The sequence below is a fragment of the Athene noctua genome, chromosome 3 (genome assembly GCF_965140245.1).
Source record: "Athene noctua chromosome 3, bAthNoc1.hap1.1, whole genome shotgun sequence".
NCBI lineage: Eukaryota > Metazoa > Chordata > Aves > Strigiformes > Strigidae > Athene > Athene noctua.
This window is the reverse complement of record NC_134039.1, coordinates 67,512,440-67,534,051: the sequence shown is the minus strand read 5'-3', so window position 1 is coordinate 67,534,051 and position 21,612 is coordinate 67,512,440. Positions and strand designations below refer to the sequence as shown.

The window sequence follows — 21,612 nt, the reverse complement described above, 5'->3', positions numbered from 1 at the left end:
GCTCCTTGAGCAAAACCTTATTAGCTCAAAGTAAAATCTGTCTATGGCAGCAGGATGATTCTTTTGGGAGAAGAGAGAGTTATTTGTTTGCCAGAGACAACAGGAGTGTCTCTTTGAATTTCCTGCTAGTGCTCCGTGTGGTGCTAGTGGAAACAATGTCGGCTTTCCTGGCTTGGTTGTCCACTTCAGCTGAGTCTTTGCTGCAGAGTCTCACCTTGTCTTGAAGAAGGCAAGGAGAATATGTCCATAGAAGAGGTTAAGAGGGAAAAGACCCCTTGTCCTGGAGTCTAGGGACAGGCTGGTTGACAAGTGAATAAGGAGGTCTATAGGCTCATTTTTCTCTTCCTCTCACCTGTTTTATGAATAGGAAAGTTTGTTTTGAGAGGGACAGAGTTGAGGTCATTGTTTTTTAAACTGGGATATCAGCTGAAGATGTCAGATGCTACTGATGAATGTACAGTTTCCTTAGAAAATACCAAGTGACCAAAAATAGTTGAAAGGGGCATAAGAAGTTCACCCTTATCATAGGCATGATCCATCTATGCCTGCATGTGGTATGGAAGCTTGTCGTTAAAGTTATCTGGTTGTTTTTGTTGCAGTTCTTGCACTCCTTGGCAAGTTGAAACTGAGTATTTCTGAACTCTATAAAACTTATCTTGGATGGTATTGTGAATACTATTTTCTGTTATATTTAGTATATGTAGTAAAAAGATGGTCTCTTCTTTGCCATATTTTTTCAAATTATTACACGAGGAAGGAAGAAGATAACCAGTATGGAGAAACAGATTTCTCAGGAGAATCATTTGCAAATGAAGGTATCTTCTGACTTGAAATAAAGTTTTGTAACACAAGAGTGATTAAGCTTAACTGTTAAAAATCCTTACGAAGTATTTAAACTACTGTTTTTCCTCTTGAAAATATTTTTTATCTTTTTAGGGACTATGAGCTGCATTTTCTTTCTAACCTGCTTTTATATGCACGAGCATTCCAGGATACAAGTACATACAAGCATAGTACTATGTCATATTACACATATATGAATATGATATATGTAAATCATGGAAAATCTCTCCATAGCACAAGTGAAATTATCTGAGGACATGTAACTAACTGGCATCAATATGAACACAGAATTAGATTAATGGGTAGATATGAGGGGTTTTTGAAACAGAGCTCTTTAGACTTGATCTGGTTAGTATCAGAATAGATACTAATATATGATAGTCTTAGCAGTTCAACAGATACAGTTAATTTTTAAATTTATTTTAGAAAAATTATAGTTAAAACATCTTAATATAACATTACATTCTGTAAAGGAGCCTGTTTGCGTTTTGTGAGGATTTTTTTCACTTTATACTTACGTCGATGTTTTCAGCAAGATTTCCAAGAAGACTTACTGTGTACAAGACCTGGTGTGCTTCTCCTAACTGCTTTTTCATTCTTCATCATCCTGCCTATTCAGCTTTGAAACACTCAGCTTTCTCCTTTACAAGTGTCTCATTTTTAACTGAAATAATTCTTAAAGTGCTTAAGCTTTCACTCTTACTCAGTTTAAAGATAGACATTTAAAAAAACACCAGACTAACAGAAGTGAATGTTGCAAGCTAAGAAGGTGGACTAGTCAGGAGAAGAATCTCCGGTCCTAATCCTATCCTATTTATTCTGTCAGCTGTCGACTGCACAGGAGGAGGAAGAGAAGAGTAATGGGCTAGGCAGATGAATTGATCACTTGGGGAAAAGAAGTGTCAGAGGAGTTTTGCTTCGAATTTTCTGATGCTTTTCTGAAAGCAGGCTGCTGTTCGCTAGCAACATGGAGTAAATGTTTTGTCTTCCGATTTTCATTCTTTTGGAACCTAACTGTTGTTACTGTGGTTTTGGTTCTGTGTTGTTTCCAGTTCCATGATAATACTGATGCATCTTCCCTACTCTGTTCTTATTTTTATCTTCTGCATTTTACCCTCATGTTGTGTTACTGCAACCTTCCTTCATCTCTCCTTGCCTGAGCCCCAAATTGTACAGCATGAGCTTCTAAAAGCAGCTTTGATGTTCTGCACTAAAAATGCTATAAACCAAACAATACATGCTTCAACTGCTTAAAAAAAATCTAATTTTTTTTCTTAAGAAAACCACCTTATCTCTTGTAACATCAAGAATTACGCCATCTTATTAGATATAACATGTTTGTCAAAAATGGCAAATGATAAAAACATCAAAGTAAAAGGATACTTGCCTGTAGCTTTCACTTAAAGCAACACTGAACAGATGTGTAAAATTTAGGAAAATCCCACTTAAGCAATAATTTAATTAAAACTTTAAAACATCAGCATTTTAACAAATGACAGATCTGGTATTTGGTAGGTGTGAACAAAAGCATAGAAACATATCCTGCAAGTATGGCTTCAGTAGTATCAAACCAGATAATGAGAGAGAACACTTCAACACTTATGAGACAGTTTGGATTCTAGACAAATGTTGACATAATTTGCTTATCGTGACAGATCTTTTTTATGAGTGATCTCTTAGTAAAGCTGGGACAGAAGTGATTAGCATGTGTACAACCTGCTTTTTTTTATATCCTTTCTTATAGTGTGCTGCTCTGGGAAGTTAGCAAAGGACATGTGAAAGAAGATAGCCCCATTTGAGATTATTAGTATTTTTAGTGCTCTAGGGGGGGGGGGGGGGGGGGGGGAAAAAGCAACAATTAAAGGCTTATCAGGTGATTGTAGGTGTGAGTAGTGTTACTGTTTGTGGTGGTATATAATATTATGTATGGTAGTACATGCAACACATTGATATTTATTTTTTAAATGAAACGTGGGAGTGACATTGTTTTGGTTGAGGTCATTCTTTGTTGTTTTAGCTTTGCATTTTCATTTTACTTGTAAGATAGTTACTGTTTGAAATCATGTGGAATGGGGATTTTTGTGCTATGGGCTTTATAGTGTTTAACAGTGCTGCTTAAATCTGGGTGGTGGAAGATGATGCTTCAACTAGATAATTAATCAATTGTCATATAAATTACGAAAGCTGATTTCTCCAGAAATAAGCTTGAGTTTTGACTCTCTAATCTATATCAAACGCCTGCTTTATTCTTAAACATGTCTGTATCATTGCGGTCTGATAAAACATTTCGGTACTGAGTATGTTTAGCAAATCGGTTGGGCCCTAAACAGGGATGCCAGAAGTAAATGTCAGCCAGATGTGAATAATACACGTGCTAACACAAACATCCTTATTTATATCAGATTTTAAAAATAATGAATATGAAATGTATAATATTTAAAAAGCATTCTCTCAATCTTTTAAAGAAGTTTTATGGTTGAGGATATACTGGTGTAAGAACTGAATTAAGAACCAGATCCTCTTTTAATTTTTAAAATTAAATCTTAATTATTTTCTGCTTCTTAATTAATTTATATTCCAGAGTATTTTAGTTTAATTATGATAATCTGGAAAACATAACATTTCTCTTCAGTTCTGCCGCTGTTGTAAATTATTTTCTCTCCTTTTACACATCAGTGTAAGAGCCAACATAGTTTTGTGCAGGAGGAAGCTGGTGTGCACACTTTCTTCCATACACCATGATTCAAATCATTAAGGGTTTGAGATGGAGTTATTTGTACAAAGCTGGGGCTTTTAGTTCCTGAATATTTCTTGAGGTTTCAGGGAATATCTGAAAATGATCAGTGAACAGAGTCCCATACACTTTTTGATGTTTACAGCAGCAAGAGTAGAAAACAAATGTAGAAAATAAATCGGCTTTTTTAAAAGAGTAAGAGGCTAAGTTTGAGGAGTTTATGCAATGTTAGGTGTTTTCTGTGTGCTGATTAGATTTTTAACTCGACACTGTCCCTTTAACAATGGTCTAAGACTAAAACTCTCACTTCTGAGCTGTGCTGTTGATTGTTATCTTCCTGCATGACTGTTAATATAGCGGTGGTGAGGAAAAGAGAAGACAGAGAGAAGAGTCCGGAGACAGCTACACCAAAAAAATATGACTTGTCACCAACAGGTCTATTTTATAGCTTAATATAAAGTAGTCCATCTTCACAGTAAAATTATTTAATGTTTGGGGGGACAGGAGGCAAGAAAGGGGGAATATTTAAATTTAGTTAGTAGTCTTTTTAACTTTCCAGTGTCTACTTTAGCTAAATTCCTACATTTGTAATCAGGGTTGAGTACCCAGAGTCTAATGATGATAGTTATGGCTATAATACTCATCTCTCCACATCTTGTTTTCTCTTTGTCTGGAATGACTGATTTAGGCCCCAGTTTACACCAAGCACTCAGTTTTTCAGCAATGTGAAGAGGCATGATGATCTTTATACATGGATAAATCGGATGTCTCTGTGTCATGTCCTGACAAGTAGTATGAGCACACCGGGGAGCTCACATACCTTTCTTGGAAGGCTCTAATTCTTCCTGCCTTGTCTCCCAAGCCTCTGAGCATGTACCTTTGTCCCAAAGCACGTTTTAATTTCCTTTCTTCTGCGTTACTCTGGATATGTTATTTTCTCTGTAATTTTTCCCAGCTTCTCTTCTCTCCAGGGATGAGGGAGGTGAGGGCATCAGCAGCCCTGACAGGATGCTGCCCCGTTTCTTCCAGCCACTGGAGCCCAGCAGTCATAGCGTGCCCAGGAGCTGCCTGGCTCCTGCCTCCCAGCCTGGTACAGCTCCTACGCGTGGAATCCTGCTTGGCTGGCCACATGTCTGTGAAATGCTCCAGCCCCGGAGGAAATAATCCCACCCCCTTTTTTTTTTTCCCCTCCCACCACTAGCCCTAGTCTGAAAGCTGAATCAGTCTTTTCTTGTTTACACAAACATATAAAACTGTTCATGAATGTTCCCGGTGTGTAAATTAGGATTTTTCTAAATGTTTGTCTCAGGCCAGAATGGAACCTTAAAAATAATTATAAAAGTCTTTTGGTTTTTGGGTTGTTTTTTTTTTTCATTCTACAAGTGTTTCAGGCCTACTTAAGGAGCTTAGTGAGAGTGAGACCTTGATAAGTCCCATAGGAAGATGACACTGTAAAACTCATGGTGGAATAGATGGAACAAAAACAAAAGGTGAAAGATAAAATATTACAGCCCTCCCAATTGGGAAGGGGTTATGGAGAGAGAAAATTAGACTTCTGCAAGACCACTAGTTTGTGACAGAACAAGAGCTAAACCTAGATACTTCGGGCAATATTAAAAAATGTTGTATTTTTGTTAGTTCCATATATCACTTTTTTAAGATACAAGTACAGATAAAAGCATAGAAAAGAGTTGAAATTTTAAATAAAAATACCTTCAGTTTCTAGCATCAGGGTTTTTTCTCCAGTAATAGCACTTATAAGAGTAATAGCTTCTGTGTTTTTGGTTGCTGGTGTTTTTTTTTTTTCCCCTCTTCTTCTGTGTATATGTTCTTGGGAGGTTTTTATTGACTTAAATATGATTTTGGTTATTATGTTTTCCCCTTCATTAACATATGCTTCTCTGACTTTTTTTAAAAACATCTTCTCTGTTAAGTGCACAGATTGCTATAAACTTCAACTCACTCAGATAAGACTAATAAAAATGTCTGATTTACTTGTCCTAATTGTTATATTCTGTTCCAATATTTGGTTAGTGTGAAGACTATTCGTGTCAACAAGGAGCAATGTACAGTATTGGTGGTGCTGTTTCCACACTTTACTCTTGTGTCCAGATGGGGTGTTTGGGGTCATGGATGTGAGAGGTTATTTTGCAAGTTGAAGAGAATACCTTTGTAAAACCACAATACTTGCAGCTTAATGTAAGATCTGCCTTTCAGGTGACTGGAAAAGTGATGGAATAGTAAAGGTGGCTTTACCTCCCTCTTTTTTCCTCTCCCAACAGTCCTCTGCAAATCATACCTTCCATGAGGTGCAAAACAACTTGTTTCTTTTATTAAGCCTAACTTTCTGTACTTTAATCCCAGTTATGCTCTTGCATCCACTAATTCATGCTTGTATGTCTGTGCAGATTCCTGTGAGCTTCAATAAAACTTCAGCATAGGACCCACCTCGTTTCAGAGTGTGACTAACTGCTAATTTTGCAGTCTCTTCTAGTAACACTTTAATTGCTTAGTATATTGCAAACTCCTGCAGTTCTTTATGGGTAAGCTAGTACTGGTAGTTTGTCATAGGAAATTTTTACAGTAAAAATATGTTACTGTTCTTAGTTTTCCTTCTTCGAAGGATTTGTAACTTTGAAAAGTGGCAATGTTCGTCTAGGCTATACATTTATAAAACTGTGTTCTGCTTATTAGTTACAGGTTTTTGGATGTGTTTTTTCACTTTTTGTGTGTGTGTGTGTGGTAGGATTTTTTTTTTTTTTTTTTTTAGCAAATATTCCTTAATTAGCATAGTACCTGCCATTGAAGAGGAAGCTAATAATAATTTCTTAAATTGTTTCCTCCTTATTGCTTGTATTGCTTGCTTGTAGGGCTTTTCTTTTTACTCAATGTTCTTAATGATGTCTGCACACTTCCAAAAAGTAAACAAAATTAGCACTGTTTATTCTAAAACTGACATCTATTTGTGCATTTTGTTTTTAATGTGCTTTTATGTACCTCCTACACTCAAAATCTGTCACTACTTACGATTTTTTTTTTTCATACTAGTAAATAGTTTTGCTTTCACTTTGTCTCCACATTTGCATCTTTCCTGAAACAACTACTCTTGCATTTTGCAGGTGTGTGTATTTGCATGTACACTATATGCACTTGTATAATAATTTTAAAGTTTTTTTGTTTTAAGCTACTTTCTCTAGACCATTATTTGCACAAAGATTCTGTAATACAATGAAGTCCATCATTATTGCCTGACTACTCAACCTAAAATCTAAGATTGTTTAAAGCTTGCAGGTCACTATCTGCTTTACAAACAAATAATCTGCTTATGGTTCAGTGTTCTCAGATACTTTTCATACTTCTTTGTATGTTAATGTATGTCTCTGCAATCTCAAGACACTGATGCTTCTCTTTTTTTACCCCCTTCCTTCAGTAGTGATTTCTTCTGGTCATGGCAGTCCACTGTGGCACTTTTTGGATCAGTGACATTATCCTGACACTTCTTGTCAGCCACTGTATGCTTTCAGTAATCTCATTTTGAATGGAAAATCCTATAAAATGTTTCTGCTGGCTTCTTACCACAGCAAACCACCAACTGTCTTAGCTGCTCAGGAGCTAATAGTCTAGAGCAGTACATTTGACTAGATAATTGTTCTCTACTTCCATTTATTTTCTTTGAAGATTTTTGTTGCAAGGTGACTCTTAATTCTGTTCACTTGCTTGATTGTATCTAATTGAGAAGATTACAAAGGCATAAATCACTTTACTTTTGAGCTCTCTGTAGCCTTTTGTACCTTTGAGAACATTTTCCTTCTTGAATATCCTGTTTGTTTAGCAGTAGTCTTTAACTTCAAGTAGCTTGTGTCCAAGGATAAATAAGCTGTCTAAAGGTGATCATAACCAAACTCATACTTTGTTCTTGGTTACTATAAAATTTTAAAACGGATGGAGCATTTTGTTTGTTTTTAAAACAGGTAGACTCTTACACAGAATTGGCATGGGAGGGGGAGGTGAAAAACCTTATCTTTCTAACCCTGAATATTTCAGGGACTGTATTCTGAAGAAAATTTTGGTTGAACCCTTAAGGGTTCAGGGAGGGAGTGAGCTTGACTTAATTTCACAATATGATGTAGTAACACTCAAAGTAATAGAGATCATGCTTAAATGTTTGAAAGAAGATGAGGAAAAAAAAACGAACAAAACCACCAAAACAAAACATGCAAAATCGTCTAAGGGTCATCCAACTTTTGGGGATTTCCCAGGAAGTGATCTAGCAGCCCTAAAGAGTCTCCTCTAAGAATCTCAGCTGGTCTTCATTCCTAGCAGGCAGCAACAATGCCCAGAGAAAATACGCGCTATGTAGCCAGAGACCTGTAACAGTCATGAAGTGGACAAGATATAATTGATGATTTCTTGTCTTAAACTCATTTATAAGTACACTAAAATAATGTAACTGGCCACAGTTTATAAGCGCTTCATAACACTGCATAACCCTCCTAACAGCCTGAAAGCATATCCTAGCAAAGCATAAATGTAGAAATAATATGTAGCTGCAAAGGGAGACCTATGTTTAATTGAACAAATAGGGGACAGAAAATCATGGGAATCAACAATTCAAGTAGTAACATGCAAGCAAAACCCAAGGATATAGAATAAGCAGGAAAGCTTTCTGGTGGAACATGAACAGTTAGTGGTCCTAAAGAAAAGAAGATAGCGTAATGTAAGGAGCAGATGAGATTGCTTTCCATACTCATTTTTGGTGGAGATTATGAGCATTAAAAACACCCAGCAACAGCAATGAGAAATAGGGAAGAAAGTCTATCACTGCCATTCCTGCTTCAGAGTCCAAATAGTGCTCTCACCTATTCACCTCAGCACTAAGCCCATCAGTGACCACAGCCATCAGTATTTAACTACAAGGCATCAGCTCAGTGGTGTTGTGTACTCAAAGCTAATTTAGGGTAGGATGATTAGGGCCTAACTGTTTGAATATGTAGTGATAATGGCTGATAATGATTAAGAACTTAACTGTTATAAATGATCGCATCCAAATTTAGTCATAAACAAAATTTCCCATGTATTAAATAAATAGATAAAGATAAGCAAAAACAGCGCTGGACGGACCGGGAGCCCCTGCTCTACCTGGCCTGCACCGACCGGTTTCCCTCCTCAGTATTTATTCTCTCTCTTCTCATACATAGTTATAACCTTTAATACATATTCATAGGATTTCCGGGAAAAGGGTAGGTTTATGGAGATCTTTCTCGCGCATGTTCTCCTTGTCTGTTGGCGTCTTTTTCACCCCTCTCTGGTGGTCGTGGGATGAAGTAAACACTCTTCCTCGGCCTGCCCTTTTGGTGACCCCGAACTTTGCGCAGGCCTCTTACAAACAACTTCTTTTTGGGCCCGGATAACTGCAAACAACACTTAACAGAACCAGTTGGACCGGCACATTAGAACAGGGAGTCAGGATGGCTTTGCAAAAAACAGAGAGCTATTTACACATTACGTCACCCTGCCCCCTCAAACCTGCAGTTATACAAAAACAGTTCAGTCAAAAATACATATAAAAAGAGCAGTATTTTAAACTTACTTTACGCTGTGCAAAACCATATGCTGAGGTAGGTGAAAATGGACTAAAAATTCCTAACATTATTTTATAATAACACGAATCATGTAAACTTATTTCACATTAACCATTGGCCATGTGTGGTGTTCATGAATGTCGCTCTAGTTAAGTATTGTTATGAAGTTTGCAATTGGTCTTATTTATCAAGTTTCCCAATCTTCCTATTACAGCTACCTTGTGCTTAGCTGTGTTAAGCAGTAACTGCTTATCAGGACAGGGACAAGTGAAGCATCTCCAATGGATTTTTCTGTTTAAAGCCTAGAACTGTTTGTGCATAGTTAAGAAATTACAGGAATTGCAGGCTAGAGATGTGATTACCTGTTTTGAGTCAAAGGAATTGTGCACAACTTGATCAGAACCTGATGCCAATGGATGTGTGCAAGTATTTTGTGCAAATCTAGCTAGGAATCTGTAATGTGCTTACTGTAACTTGGCACTTACATGCATAATTTATGTTCTGTAAGCTGTGCGTGGTGACACTTGCTTGTGAGCCTTTCTATTCTGTGATCCTAAGTCACAGCAGCTTATTATATATTCTTGCTTTTCCTGTTTGAAGTCCAAGCTCCAAATTCACAAGCTAGATCAAAATAAAGATGAAACTAAAGACCACCTTAGATTTTTTATTAAAAATGTTGACTATCTTATAGTTTCTCTCTTGTCCCAGGTGCACATGCTTGCATATCATCAATATGTGTATGGTCACTAACTCGTGTTTCATTCAGTTTTATACTTCCTCTTAAAGTCTCTCCATTTATGATGTTCTTTATGCTCAACACTCATATCTTCGGGTGTCTGAAAACTTTTTTTTTTTTTTTTTTTTTTTTTTTTTTGGTGAGGAGGAGAGAGAAAGGCAGAGCACAAATACTAAAACTTTCACAGAAAGAAAACCAGAGTTACTGCCTTCCTCTTTGCAAGTTCTGACTGCTCCATCTTCCTTTTCTTAAAATAGATATAATAAGCTGATTGCACCTCCTTTTCTCTGCCCCTTCCCCTGCACTGGAAGAGAAAGTTATCGCTATGGTAGGCTTTCCAGAAATCTGACATCCACAGAAAATGTGTTTCTAATTTTTGTAAACAGACCTCAGAGAAATATTATTTTAAAAAGGTTACAAGACTAATATAGTCTTGTTACAAGGGGGAAGTGGCTGTATAACCTAGACATTTTTAATGTGTCTTGTAGCTATGACTAATTTCACCTTTTGTCTGCCGAAATCCTTGTGTTTGAGTAATAAATGAAAATTGTGTGAGAAGTTTTTAAAATAACCAATTCAAATTTGTGTTTTGTTTTCAGCTGGGAAGAGCCCCAAAAAACCCAGTTTGCACAAATCGAAGTGCGTAGTGTAGCATCACCTGTGTGGTTAAAAAATATTTATTATCTTGAATGAAGGCACCAGAAACTACATTAATGACACAACACAAGAGAATAAGTGAGAAAGGGTTTGGCAAAATTTAGAATTCTGATAGAACTGTAGTAAGAAAAAAAAAGTGACCGACAAATGCAGACAGCTTTTTCAGGTTTGTGTGGGGCTGGTAGGGGGTTCTGGTTTTGAACCTGTTTTTGCCCTGTGATTTATATGCAGCTATACATGCGGCTGTATTTCAAAAACCTATTCTTTGTACTGGCATTGTTGGTAGAGGAACTCTTTACCCATGAGGCAAATGAGCTATCTCAGTGTAAATGGGCTTGGTAGTATAACCCTTGGGTACATGAGGAACTTGAGCTGGCAGTGCTGCACTAGGCACCAGCTTATGCAACTGTATGTATCATTGCTTCTGAGTGATATTGTTATGTTTTTGGGAGACCTCAATGTATATATGACATTTTCATAGCCCAGTTATCCTAAATTAAACATTTTGCGTTTTAATCGTGACACTCTAAAAGTAGCTTGTTTCTATAGTATGGTGTTGTCTGGTAGTGTCATGGCATGAATATAACCGTGAGGTTGTATTCATAGGAAGGAAAGATTAGTGCGACAATGCTGAACACCCTTACGGAGGTTTCTTGTAAAACATTTTTTTTTAAACACTGCTGTCATTAATGAAGTGCTCACATGTACAGGAGTTTAACTTAATATTTGGGTTTAAGTATGTATTTCTCTAACATGATTAAATGCCTGCTTGTCTTCATATATATCTGTACATACAGACACCTCTCTAGTATATGTTTGTGTATATAAGTGTGTATGCAGTGGGTGAATTAGGATATAGGATGAGGCATAGGTTTGTCCAAGCAAATACAAAAATGATGCTTGGACTTCATATATTGTCCAAGCTGAACCAGAGCTGCATGTGTAGACATGTATTTGCCCACAGTAAATGTACTGAGTAAAATGTTGGGGTTTTTCTTTTTTCAATAGTACACTGAATTGCTTTTATCTCAAAGGAAAAAAAAACAACCCTACAGAACATTTACGGCATGTTTTCAGGTAACTTTTATTGTAGCTATTTAAACTGTGTTAGTCAACTTTTGTCTTTTTATTTTTATTTATTTCTAGATGGTGCAAAAGAATCACAGTTGCCCAATCAAGATGAACAGAATGGCTTCCTTCAACAAGAAAACAGAACATTCATTTTTTAGGATTATGTCTACAACATGAAGCATTTAAGAGTAGCTGTCTTTGAGAACATTCATCTATGACCTGAAATGTCCTGATCCTGGGGAAAAAAAATGAGATTCCATTAATTAAGTCTATAATTTTTAAATGCATTTTTATGACTAGTCATATTTGCTTATGCACAACACGGATACAGAATTCATAAACCAGAGATTATTTTAACACATACACACATTTGTGTTTGCGCATTCAATATACAAGATACATCATTTTAATCAAATTTTAAATAATCTTTTAAGTTATATATATTTATTAATAAATGAAGATTTTGCAAGAAGAATTTGTCATCCATGGACAAGAGTAAAACAGGTTCCCCCAGTATGGATGGTAATTTTGTATTGGGTAAAATCAATAACTTAAAAGTAGAGCAAGAGGAAGACAGCATTAACTGTACTCTAGAAAGAATGGATATAAAGACAGAACAAGATGATTTCAAACATGTGGACAGCAGTGATGAACAGGAAGACAAAGAAAAGAACTTCATTACCAACAACCCTGGCAAATATTTATCTACAGAAAATGAAGATGATTATGGATCTCTTTTTTCTCAGTATAGTAGTACGCTGTATGATGTAGCAATGGAAGCTGTGACACAAAGCCTCCTTTCTAGCAGAAACATAAGCTCCAGAAAAAAGTCACCTGCTTGGAACCATTTTTTTATATCTCCCAGAGATAGCACTAAAGCAATATGTATGTACTGTATGAAAGAATTTAGCAGGGGTAAAAATGAAAAGGACCTGAGTACAAGTTGTCTCATGAGACATGTGAGGAGAGCCCATCCCACTGTACTCATTCAAGAAAATGGAACTATGCCAGGTATATCCTCCTTCTCTTCACCTACATTGTTACTGCCACCTCAGTCTGCAGATGTTGGAGATCTGAGTTCTATGTTATCACCCATAAAACTAGTTAAGAAAATGGCTTCTAAAATACCGTCTCCAGATCGGATAATTGAGGAATCTGTTTCTATTGTTTCTTCTGAAGAAATATCAGATATCTCAGTTTCTGAAAAGTGCAGCAAAGAAGTCATGGTTGGGTCCTCTCCACAGCTACCCAACAACCAGTATGATGACACTGTGGAGAATGTAGCAGAAAAAACTGTTGTAATTCCAAAGAGCACATCAGGTTCCAGAAGGAGATCTGCTGTCTGGAAACACTTTTATTTGTCACCTCTAGATAATTCTAAAGCTGTTTGCATCCATTGCATGAATGAATTCAGTAGAGGAAAAAATGGAAAAGACTTGGGAACGAGTTGTTTAATAAGACACATGTGGAGAGCCCATCGTTCCATTGTTCTGCAAGAGAATGGGGGTGGTACCAGCATACCACCTCTTTACACCACACCTCCAACTCTGTTGCCTTCTTTACTACCTTCAGATAGTGATCTGAATTCTATGTCATCCTCTCCTGGAAAACTAATGAAAGAATCAACTTCTGTTTCTTCTTCTCCAGACAGAATCTCTGAGGAGATCCATCCTAATCTGTCTTCTGGAGATGCTCTAGTGGAAGACTCAATGTTGTCATCTTCTGATGATATAGGTGAAGTCTCCTTTGTTTCATCTCCTGAGAAACAGTGTGAGGGACTAGGTCCACTAATATTTGAACCTACTGCTGTATTTCAGCAAAATAAAAGGATTATGAAAAGGCTTAAATCAGAAGTTTGGCACCACTTTTCACTGTCACCTGCAGACAGTCTAAAAGCAGTATGTAGATACTGCAGTTGTATGATAAGTCGTGGTAAGAAAGGAGATGTGGGCACAAGCTGCTTGATGAGACATCTATATAGACGCCATCCTGATGTAATTGGAAACCAAAAGAGCTTTCTTGATGTGAGTTTGGCAAATTCTCCTTACGCCACTTTGGCTTCTGCAGAATGTTCATCTTCAAAGTTGACTGACTTGCCTACAATGGTTACACATGATAATCAAATTATATTTCCTGTTAATAGTAAGAAGACCTCAAAACTGTGGAATCACTTTTCAATTTGTTCTGCAGATTCAACAAAAGTAATATGTATGCACTGTGGACGTACAATAAGTAGGGGGAAAAAGCCAACAAATCTAGGCACAAGTTGCCTTCTAAGACATTTGCAGCGGTTTCATAACAATGTATTGAAAACTGATGTCTCGGAGACAGTATTATCCTCATCTACGGATAATCACATGCCACTGAGCACAGAATTATTAGGATCTTCAAATTTTGACGAAACCAATGACAAGTTTTGTGACTCTCACCCAGTTGCCAAAAAAATCACAAGTCTTGTAGCCGAAATGATTGCACTTGACCTTCAGCCATATTCTTTTGTAGACAACATTGGCTTTAACAGGCTGCTTGAATATTTGCAACCTCAGTACTCTTTACCTTCTCCATCTTACTTTTCTAGGACAGCAATTCCAGATATGTATGATAATGTAAAACAAATAATTATTTCGCATCTTAAAGAAGCTGAAAGCGGAGTGATCCATTTTACCTCTGGAATATGGATGAGCAACCAAACACGAGAATATCTAACTCTGACAGCTCATTGGGTAACATTTGAGTCTTCATTTCGACCACAGTGTGAGGATTACCATTGTTCAGCACTACTAAATGTATCACAGATTGATTGTGACTACAATGGAATCAGTATTCAAAAGCAGTTAGAGTACTGGTGGGAAACATGGATTACTTCCATTGGCCTTCAGATTGGGATTACTGTTACTGATAATCAGAGCATAGAGAAAACTTTAAATGAAGGTGATCATTCAAGTGTACAATGTTTTAGTCACACTGTTAACGTCATTGTAAATGAGGCTATTAAAAGCCAGAGAATGGTTCAGAATTTGCTTAGTATTGCAAGAAAGATCTGTGAACGTGTCCATCGATCAGCAAAAGCAAAAGAGAAGTTAGCTGAGTTGCAAAAAGAGTATGAATTGCCTCAGCATCAGCTAATACAAGATGTTCCATCAAAGTGGAATACATCATTTCATATGCTTGAACGTCTTATCGAACAGAAAAGAGCAATTGATGAAATGTCAATAGAGTGCAGCTTTCGGGAGCTAATAAGTTGTGATCAGTGGGAAGTCATGCAGTCAGTGTGTCATGCTCTCAAACCTTTCGAAGCTGCAAGTAGGGAGATGAGTACACATGTGTCTACTCTAAGCCAAGTGATTCCAATGATACATATACTTAACAGGAAAATAGAAATGCTGTTTGAGGAAACAATGGGCATAGATACTATGCTGAAATCTTTGAAAGAAGCTATGGTGAGTAGATTATCCTCCACCCTTCATGATCCAAGGTACATTTTTGCTACACTTCTGGATCCCCGGTATAAGACATCCTTATTTACAGAAGAGGAGGCTGAACAATATAAACAAGACTTAATCAGGGAGCTGGAAATAATGAGTTCTACCTCAGATGATGATAAACCTGTTTCCAATGGATGTGGTATAGGTTCACCATCTACAAATTCATATGGGGAAGATAATCTTTGGTCACTCATGGGTGACATGAAGAAAACAAAAGACCTGAAGGAGAGAGCAAAGTTACCAGAGGAAATGGTGCTTTCTTACTTGGAGGAAGAAGTGCTTGAGCATAACTGTGATCCTCTAACTTACTGGAACTTTAAGAAGTCATCTTGGCCAGTACTGTCAAAATTGGCTGTCAGGTTCTTGGGTTGTCCACCAAGCATTGTTCCTTCAGAGAGATTGTTCAATACATCTAATGAAAGCAACAACTTTAGTCAGTCAAGGTTAATGATTGAACACTTTGAAAAGCTTATCTTTTTGAAAGTGAATCTTCCTTTAATATACTTCCAGTATTGAAACTAATGAACAAACTGCTAGGCTAAATCTATTGTTGCTCACTGGATATTAACTATCTATAACTTGGATTTTTAAATTGCTCCAATAGGGGCCATGTATGACATCTAATCAGTGACTATAATTCCAAATTTTAGTTTCATTTTTTTCAGCTTTCAATATGTCTACATGTGCCTTATTCATAGTACTTCAGGCCAGATATTGTATATATGTTTTTTAAAAATTCACACTAGAGATAGCCTGTCTTGTCAAATTATACAAAATTATGTAGGTTTTAATCCATAATTGTAAATGAACTTTAAAAAAGCTCAGTCATTTGTTTTAATAGAATGGCAAAAAAAGATGTAAACAGTTCTATTCTGTAGTTTTTTATTCAATTATTATGTAAAAACCATAAACCAGGTACTGTATTTTAGTTGGACATTGCTTTAATTGCAACAAAACAGCTTTTGTAGTTTTCAAGAGAGCTGTACATGAAAGATGGGGTTCAAGCTGTCTTTTTACTATGTGATGTTTTTAACTGCAAGCCCTAAAGTACTTAAAGGATTAAGAAGAATTATTAAGGAAGATGTGTTTACAGGAGACTATTGATTTATTATCTGAAAATAAATCTTAAATTTGAGATGATATGGAATGTCAGTTACACAGCAATTGGTAGTAAAACTTCCCATTCTGGGTTCTCCTGTTCAGGTTTTACATTTTAACTGAACTACAGAAATATTCTGGGTATTTATAAAAGCTCTTTGGAAGTCTTATCAAAGTTTATGAATTAATGCTTGTTATTTAATGCCATGTACAAAAAAGGCAAGAAACTTACCATGAAGACTCTAATGTCATTCTAAAGCCTTTTCTAATCTTTAGTGCATCAAAACTATAAGGTTCCCTATTGTAAAAATTGAGCCCTTACTCCTAATGTAATTTCAGTTGTGTAGAACAGCCTATCTTAAAGCTCCTAGTACAGAAATAACTGATCTTCTGATTTTCAGTAATAGCCTTATGGATAAGGTGCACTGCTTAGAGTTTTATGTAGTAGGGTTGATACTTAACTGTTGGTGTCCATCAGGCAAATGCGATATAGAGCCCTCAAAATTTCAAATAAGATGGAAAAAAATAGGCAGCATTTTAATTCGAACGGAACATTGTCCATGGTTTAACTCTAGAAAGATTAATCTTCTCATTTCAGTTTTCATTGAATACTTTTTGGGAAACAAGTCATCATTTGCCTATGACCTTTTAGAAAAGTTGTAGCTTTGTTAAAATACTGTACCTATGCCTAATCTAATTTTGCATTTACTATGTTTTAGTGTATTTATAAATGGTGAACTCAGTTTCTGAAATTAAACATTTTATTTGCAATTTTCTAGTGGTAGTCAACACTGCCTTTTATTTTCAGATGGATTTAAGACAATCATTGAATAAAAATTAATTGATACAATTGTAATTGTAAATATACCACAGAACATGCTATGTGAAGAGATTGGTTTTCCATTTAGCTCTTTGGACTTAAGCCTGGATACTGGTTCTTTTCATTTCACTTGAGCTATTCAACCTCAGGAAAAGTTGTTGAATTCTTTCCCAGGTGGCTTTGGTTTCCACATGATGTTTTTCTAAACATTTTGTGGTTTCAGATATTTCAATTGTTATTCCATCAGTTATGTTTACACCTGTACTATTTAAGTAAATTATTATATAGCGTACTTGAGAAAAACTAATACTGCATTTTGTCTCTAGTATTTCGAAAGGTAACTTATAATTCTATCAACAGTCAGCATTTCTTTGTTCTTCTAGGGTTAACTGAGAACACCACGTGGTTTTTTTTCTGCAGTAATAAAACAATTTGTTCTAGTTTACGTATAGTTGGAACTAGGTGAGTTTGAAGCAGCTTATTGGGAAACATGTTTAAATGGTTACTGGTTAATTATTATCTCAATTTTTTTCCCTACATTTTAACTGTGAATATAACCTTGACCTTTGTAAAGGAGATGTTTAATCTCTCAACCAGTAGAGAGGGAGGTATTGGATGAAGAAACTTTTTTTCTTTTTAAACAAGTGATACAGTTTTCACTCAAGGCTTGAATGTAAATACGGCCTTTGGCTTATAGCACTGTAGAGCCACATCACACCAGCAGGAGTGCTGGCAGTGAACATGCTTACCTGAAAATCCCAGTTCTCTGGAAACAAGCATCTTGTCTCCTCTGAAGGCAGTCTTTACTGTAGCTCCTGCGTAACTCATGTGGAAAGTTGATGCGATGGCATTTTGTAGCCCCCGATTTGCATCTTATTCATACAGATATTTAATTGTATAGTCATGCTTCTTGTCAAAACTTCCTGAAAGCATGAGAACTAGTCACTATTTTTAAAAGTAAATTTTTGTCAGTTAAAGTTAGCATACTTTATTTGTACCTGCAATTTCCCCTTTTTTTTTCAGTGTCAGTGTGATTAAGAATTAATAATAGGCTTATGTTAGAATTTTTTTAAAGATGGTATGCAGGCCCCAAAAAGGCCTTAAAATCAAAATAAGTTGTTCTTAAATAAAAATAGGAGAGACTGAAAGCGTAAAGTTGTTATTTTTCCATTGTAAGCCTTGATCCTTCAATAAGAGTTATGGGAGCATCTCCATTTTCAGTTCAGGCACTGCTGCCTTTTAAGAAAAGAATGACTTCAAAAGAAGGGCTGAAAGCTTTCATTGAAGTACTGAGGTAAGTTATTGAGTGGGTGGGATTTGTGTTGGGTTTACTTTATTATTTTCAATATAAATTCTTAGTGGTTACTAAAACTTTTGGTTTTTTCAACCCTTGTCATATTTGTAATGTGTAGGAAACTCCCCTATTTTTACATTACCCTCTCAAACTGTAATAATGCACAAGCTGTTAACAGTGGGAGTTTTCAACAAGCCGAGTTTGTGCTGCACCAGTCTCTGCAGCAGCAGACAGCTCCTAAATGCATAATGATATGGTCACCCTGCAACAGTGATACTTATTTAGAGAGTTAATTTGAGTATGTTAGCAACTTTAGCAATAAATTCAGTAAGCAGACTTTTTTTTTCCTCTTGGCATAAAAAGTAAAGTGTGGATGGTACTAAAGATGTAACTTTGTCATTGTAAAAATCTTACAGCTTTTGTCTCTCTTAGGAGTAGGCAGGTGTAACAACTAATTACGTGCTGCAGTAAAGAATATTTTGCAGTACTAAAGGTCGGAAGGGGAAAATGCAAAGATCTGCAACAGCCTTTTCAAAGATCTCAAGTCCTGTGAAGGGTATATAATGAGAAATATCTACTGACATCTATATTATGCTCTGGAAACATGCAAATAATGCTCCCCCCACATTGCCCCTTGTCATTTGGCCTCTTTCCCTACCCATCAACTAAAAGTGAAGGAAACCTGCTTGCAGAATTTGGCCAGTGAGCATTTACAAGGGTACTCATAGCTTCTCCTTGCTCCCCAAGAGTGGCTTCTGAATTTACAAAGAAAAAAAATCTCAACTAGAGCAGTTTAAATTCCAGCATAAGGATGTGATTGATTAAATAAATGTAGATGACAAGCTCAAAGTAGATGTCTACAGTTGTTGAGAAATCTATCTCTTAAACTAGCATCTTTTTCTGCCACTGTATAGACCTGACCACAACAAACTTGCATTTAGATGTCTGCAAACACAGGAAAATTAAAAATATAATTAGCAAATAACACTTTCTAATTACAGATTATTTAGATTTTACAAACTAAGCATTTTAGTCTTCCATAAATGTATTCATCCTTTGCTTTATTCTTAGCAACAAGAGTGATTCTTTACCTTCTTGGTTTCCTTGCAAAACTGACCCAAAATTGCTGTCATAAAATGAGTATGTCAAGCAGAAATAACCAGTGATGTCCCCAATTCAGGTATCAACTTGAGTTCCAAGAGCTAGATCAATGCGTAAGCAGTCCTTGTCTCTTTTTGTTGTTTTGTTTTGTTTTTTTTCTCCTCTGTATGAACCAATTCCTTTTTTCAATGTCTTCATTTAAACTGGCAGTTTTAAAGGAAAAGAGGGACTCCATTTCAGATAGCATTTTTACCTTACACTTGACATAACGACACAACTCAAGCCTTGGTACAGAACCAAGGGCAGCTGCAGCTGAAATAAAGCAGAATTGGTGAAAACACTGCCTGTGACAGTAAGATGTAGAATTTCAGAAGAAACTGTCTGTCCTTGATATCATAAACAAAGGTCTGAAATGAACAACCAAAAGTAGTTGTAGTTGCTCATGTTTATCTAAGGAGCTGATCTAAAATAAGTAGTTGAATACAAAATGGATCAATTACATTTAGGAATCATACATATTTAAATAAAAAATGAAGAAAACCTTCATGGAGGTGTTCTTTGTCATTTAACTTCAGCAATTTTTACAAACACACTTTTAATCTTCTGTGACATATGTTATATAGATAGTGATATACTTAATTTAAGACATATCTGAGACTAATTATGTAACCAGCTAACTGAGAAGGCTGTGGCTAAACAGTCTTGCTTACATCAGTGATAAACTCAGCTTGTGGTTTTGTTCTTTTCTTGCAAACAGAAAGTGAAGTCATTTGTACAAGACTCTGAATACTAAGTTACAAGGAAAGCTTTTGGCTGGGGGGTGGAAAGGGAGTATTTAAGAATGAGCACAGGTAGTAAAGCAAAGAAAGCAACACGATCTCTATAATTTGTTACATGCGAAAAAGCATTTTCTGATGCAAGGAAAATGCAGACTTGCATTGAAATTGGGATAGAGCAAACAAATATTCTATCACCTTTCAAGCTCCTTAGTGTTACAGAAAGAACAGTAAAGAAGTATTGAGGAAGATGGGAATGGTCCTACAACAGTTGTAACTGCAGTAGGAGAGGCAGCACAATCTCAGTCTTGGTCGCCCAAATGTATAATATCTCTCACCAAGGGGATGTGTGAAATAGCCAGGGAGCAAGAAAAAGGGGTGTGATCAATGTTTCAAAATGTGTTATGCAGTTAAATTGTGTTAAGGTGGTGTTCTGATGGCTGAAATGAAAAGGACAGCAAAGGGAAGAAACTGTGACATGTTCTGTTTTTTCTCAGTGTTAACAGGTAAGTATATTTTATGTCCAATAAAACCAATGATCCAATACAACCATTCTCCAGGTCCCCTAACAACAAATCCGTTCTTGAGAGAGAAGACCCATAGCAAGTACTTAGGGCAGGTGTAAGGTAAATATGGTCTGATTTTATTTTTTTTTTTCCCCAGCTCTGAATGCTGTATTACCTAAGAGACTTTGTGAACTGGAAGTTGTTCCTTGATCTTTGGTTCTTTTAGTTCTTGATGGGAGAATGATCTGTTTTAACTCTGCTTTGAAGCACTTTTATTTTCAACATCCAAAAATGTCTTCTATCAGTAAGTTCCACAACTCTTTTCATGCAATTACTTCATTTAGTTTTACAATACAGGGTGTCCTAAATCTTAGGCTGTAAGACAGTGATCATTCACCATGTCTGGGTGAAATGACATGGTGACATATTTGTGTCCAAATCATCTGTTAGCCTTGCTCTTTACAGGAACAACCACTGCTTGTAAGAAATTAAGTCAAGCTTCAAAAGGCAATATATGATCCTATGCAACATTTGACCATTGGGGAGTTTAACAAGACATCCTAAAACGAATTTCATTCTAAAGTAGCATTATACATGTTAAATGTGTTTTATTTACAACTCCATTCTATTTTAAGTGTCATAGATGGAATTTTAAGAACCTGAATAGTCATGAGAAATTTATTCAAATCTTCAAAAATTCCACTCTTATCTGCACCATTCATGCAGTAACTTGAGGCTTCCCCCTATGCCTCCCAAATGCAGAATTTGTAATACCCCACTGCAAGTTTGTAGAAGGGATGAGAGTTCCTTAATGCCCTCTTCTATCTAAGGTAACTTACAACCCACACTTTCTTTCTTCCATGCAAGTACACAGAATATTAATCTATATTAAAGGAAAAAATAAGATTC

The 21,612-nt window shown here is 36.2% G+C and overlaps 1 protein-coding gene across 1 annotated transcript; it reads left to right on the top strand.

The window, feature by feature from the left end:
- Positions 1-11,846: 11,846 nt before the first annotated feature.
- ZBED4 (zinc finger BED-type containing 4) lies at positions 11,847-16,982 on the top strand. Its single transcript, XM_074903245.1, has one exon. The coding sequence runs from the start codon at positions 12,109-12,111 to the stop codon at positions 15,622-15,624; it is 3,516 nt and encodes a 1,171-aa protein (XP_074759346.1). The 5' UTR covers positions 11,847-12,108; the 3' UTR covers positions 15,625-16,982.
- The last annotated feature ends 4,630 nt before the right edge of the window (positions 16,983-21,612 follow it).

Coding starts and splice junctions, on each gene's coding strand:
- ZBED4 (XM_074903245.1), top strand. CDS start 12,109: ATGGACAAGAGTAAAACAGGTTCCCCCAGTATGGATGGTAATTTTGTA.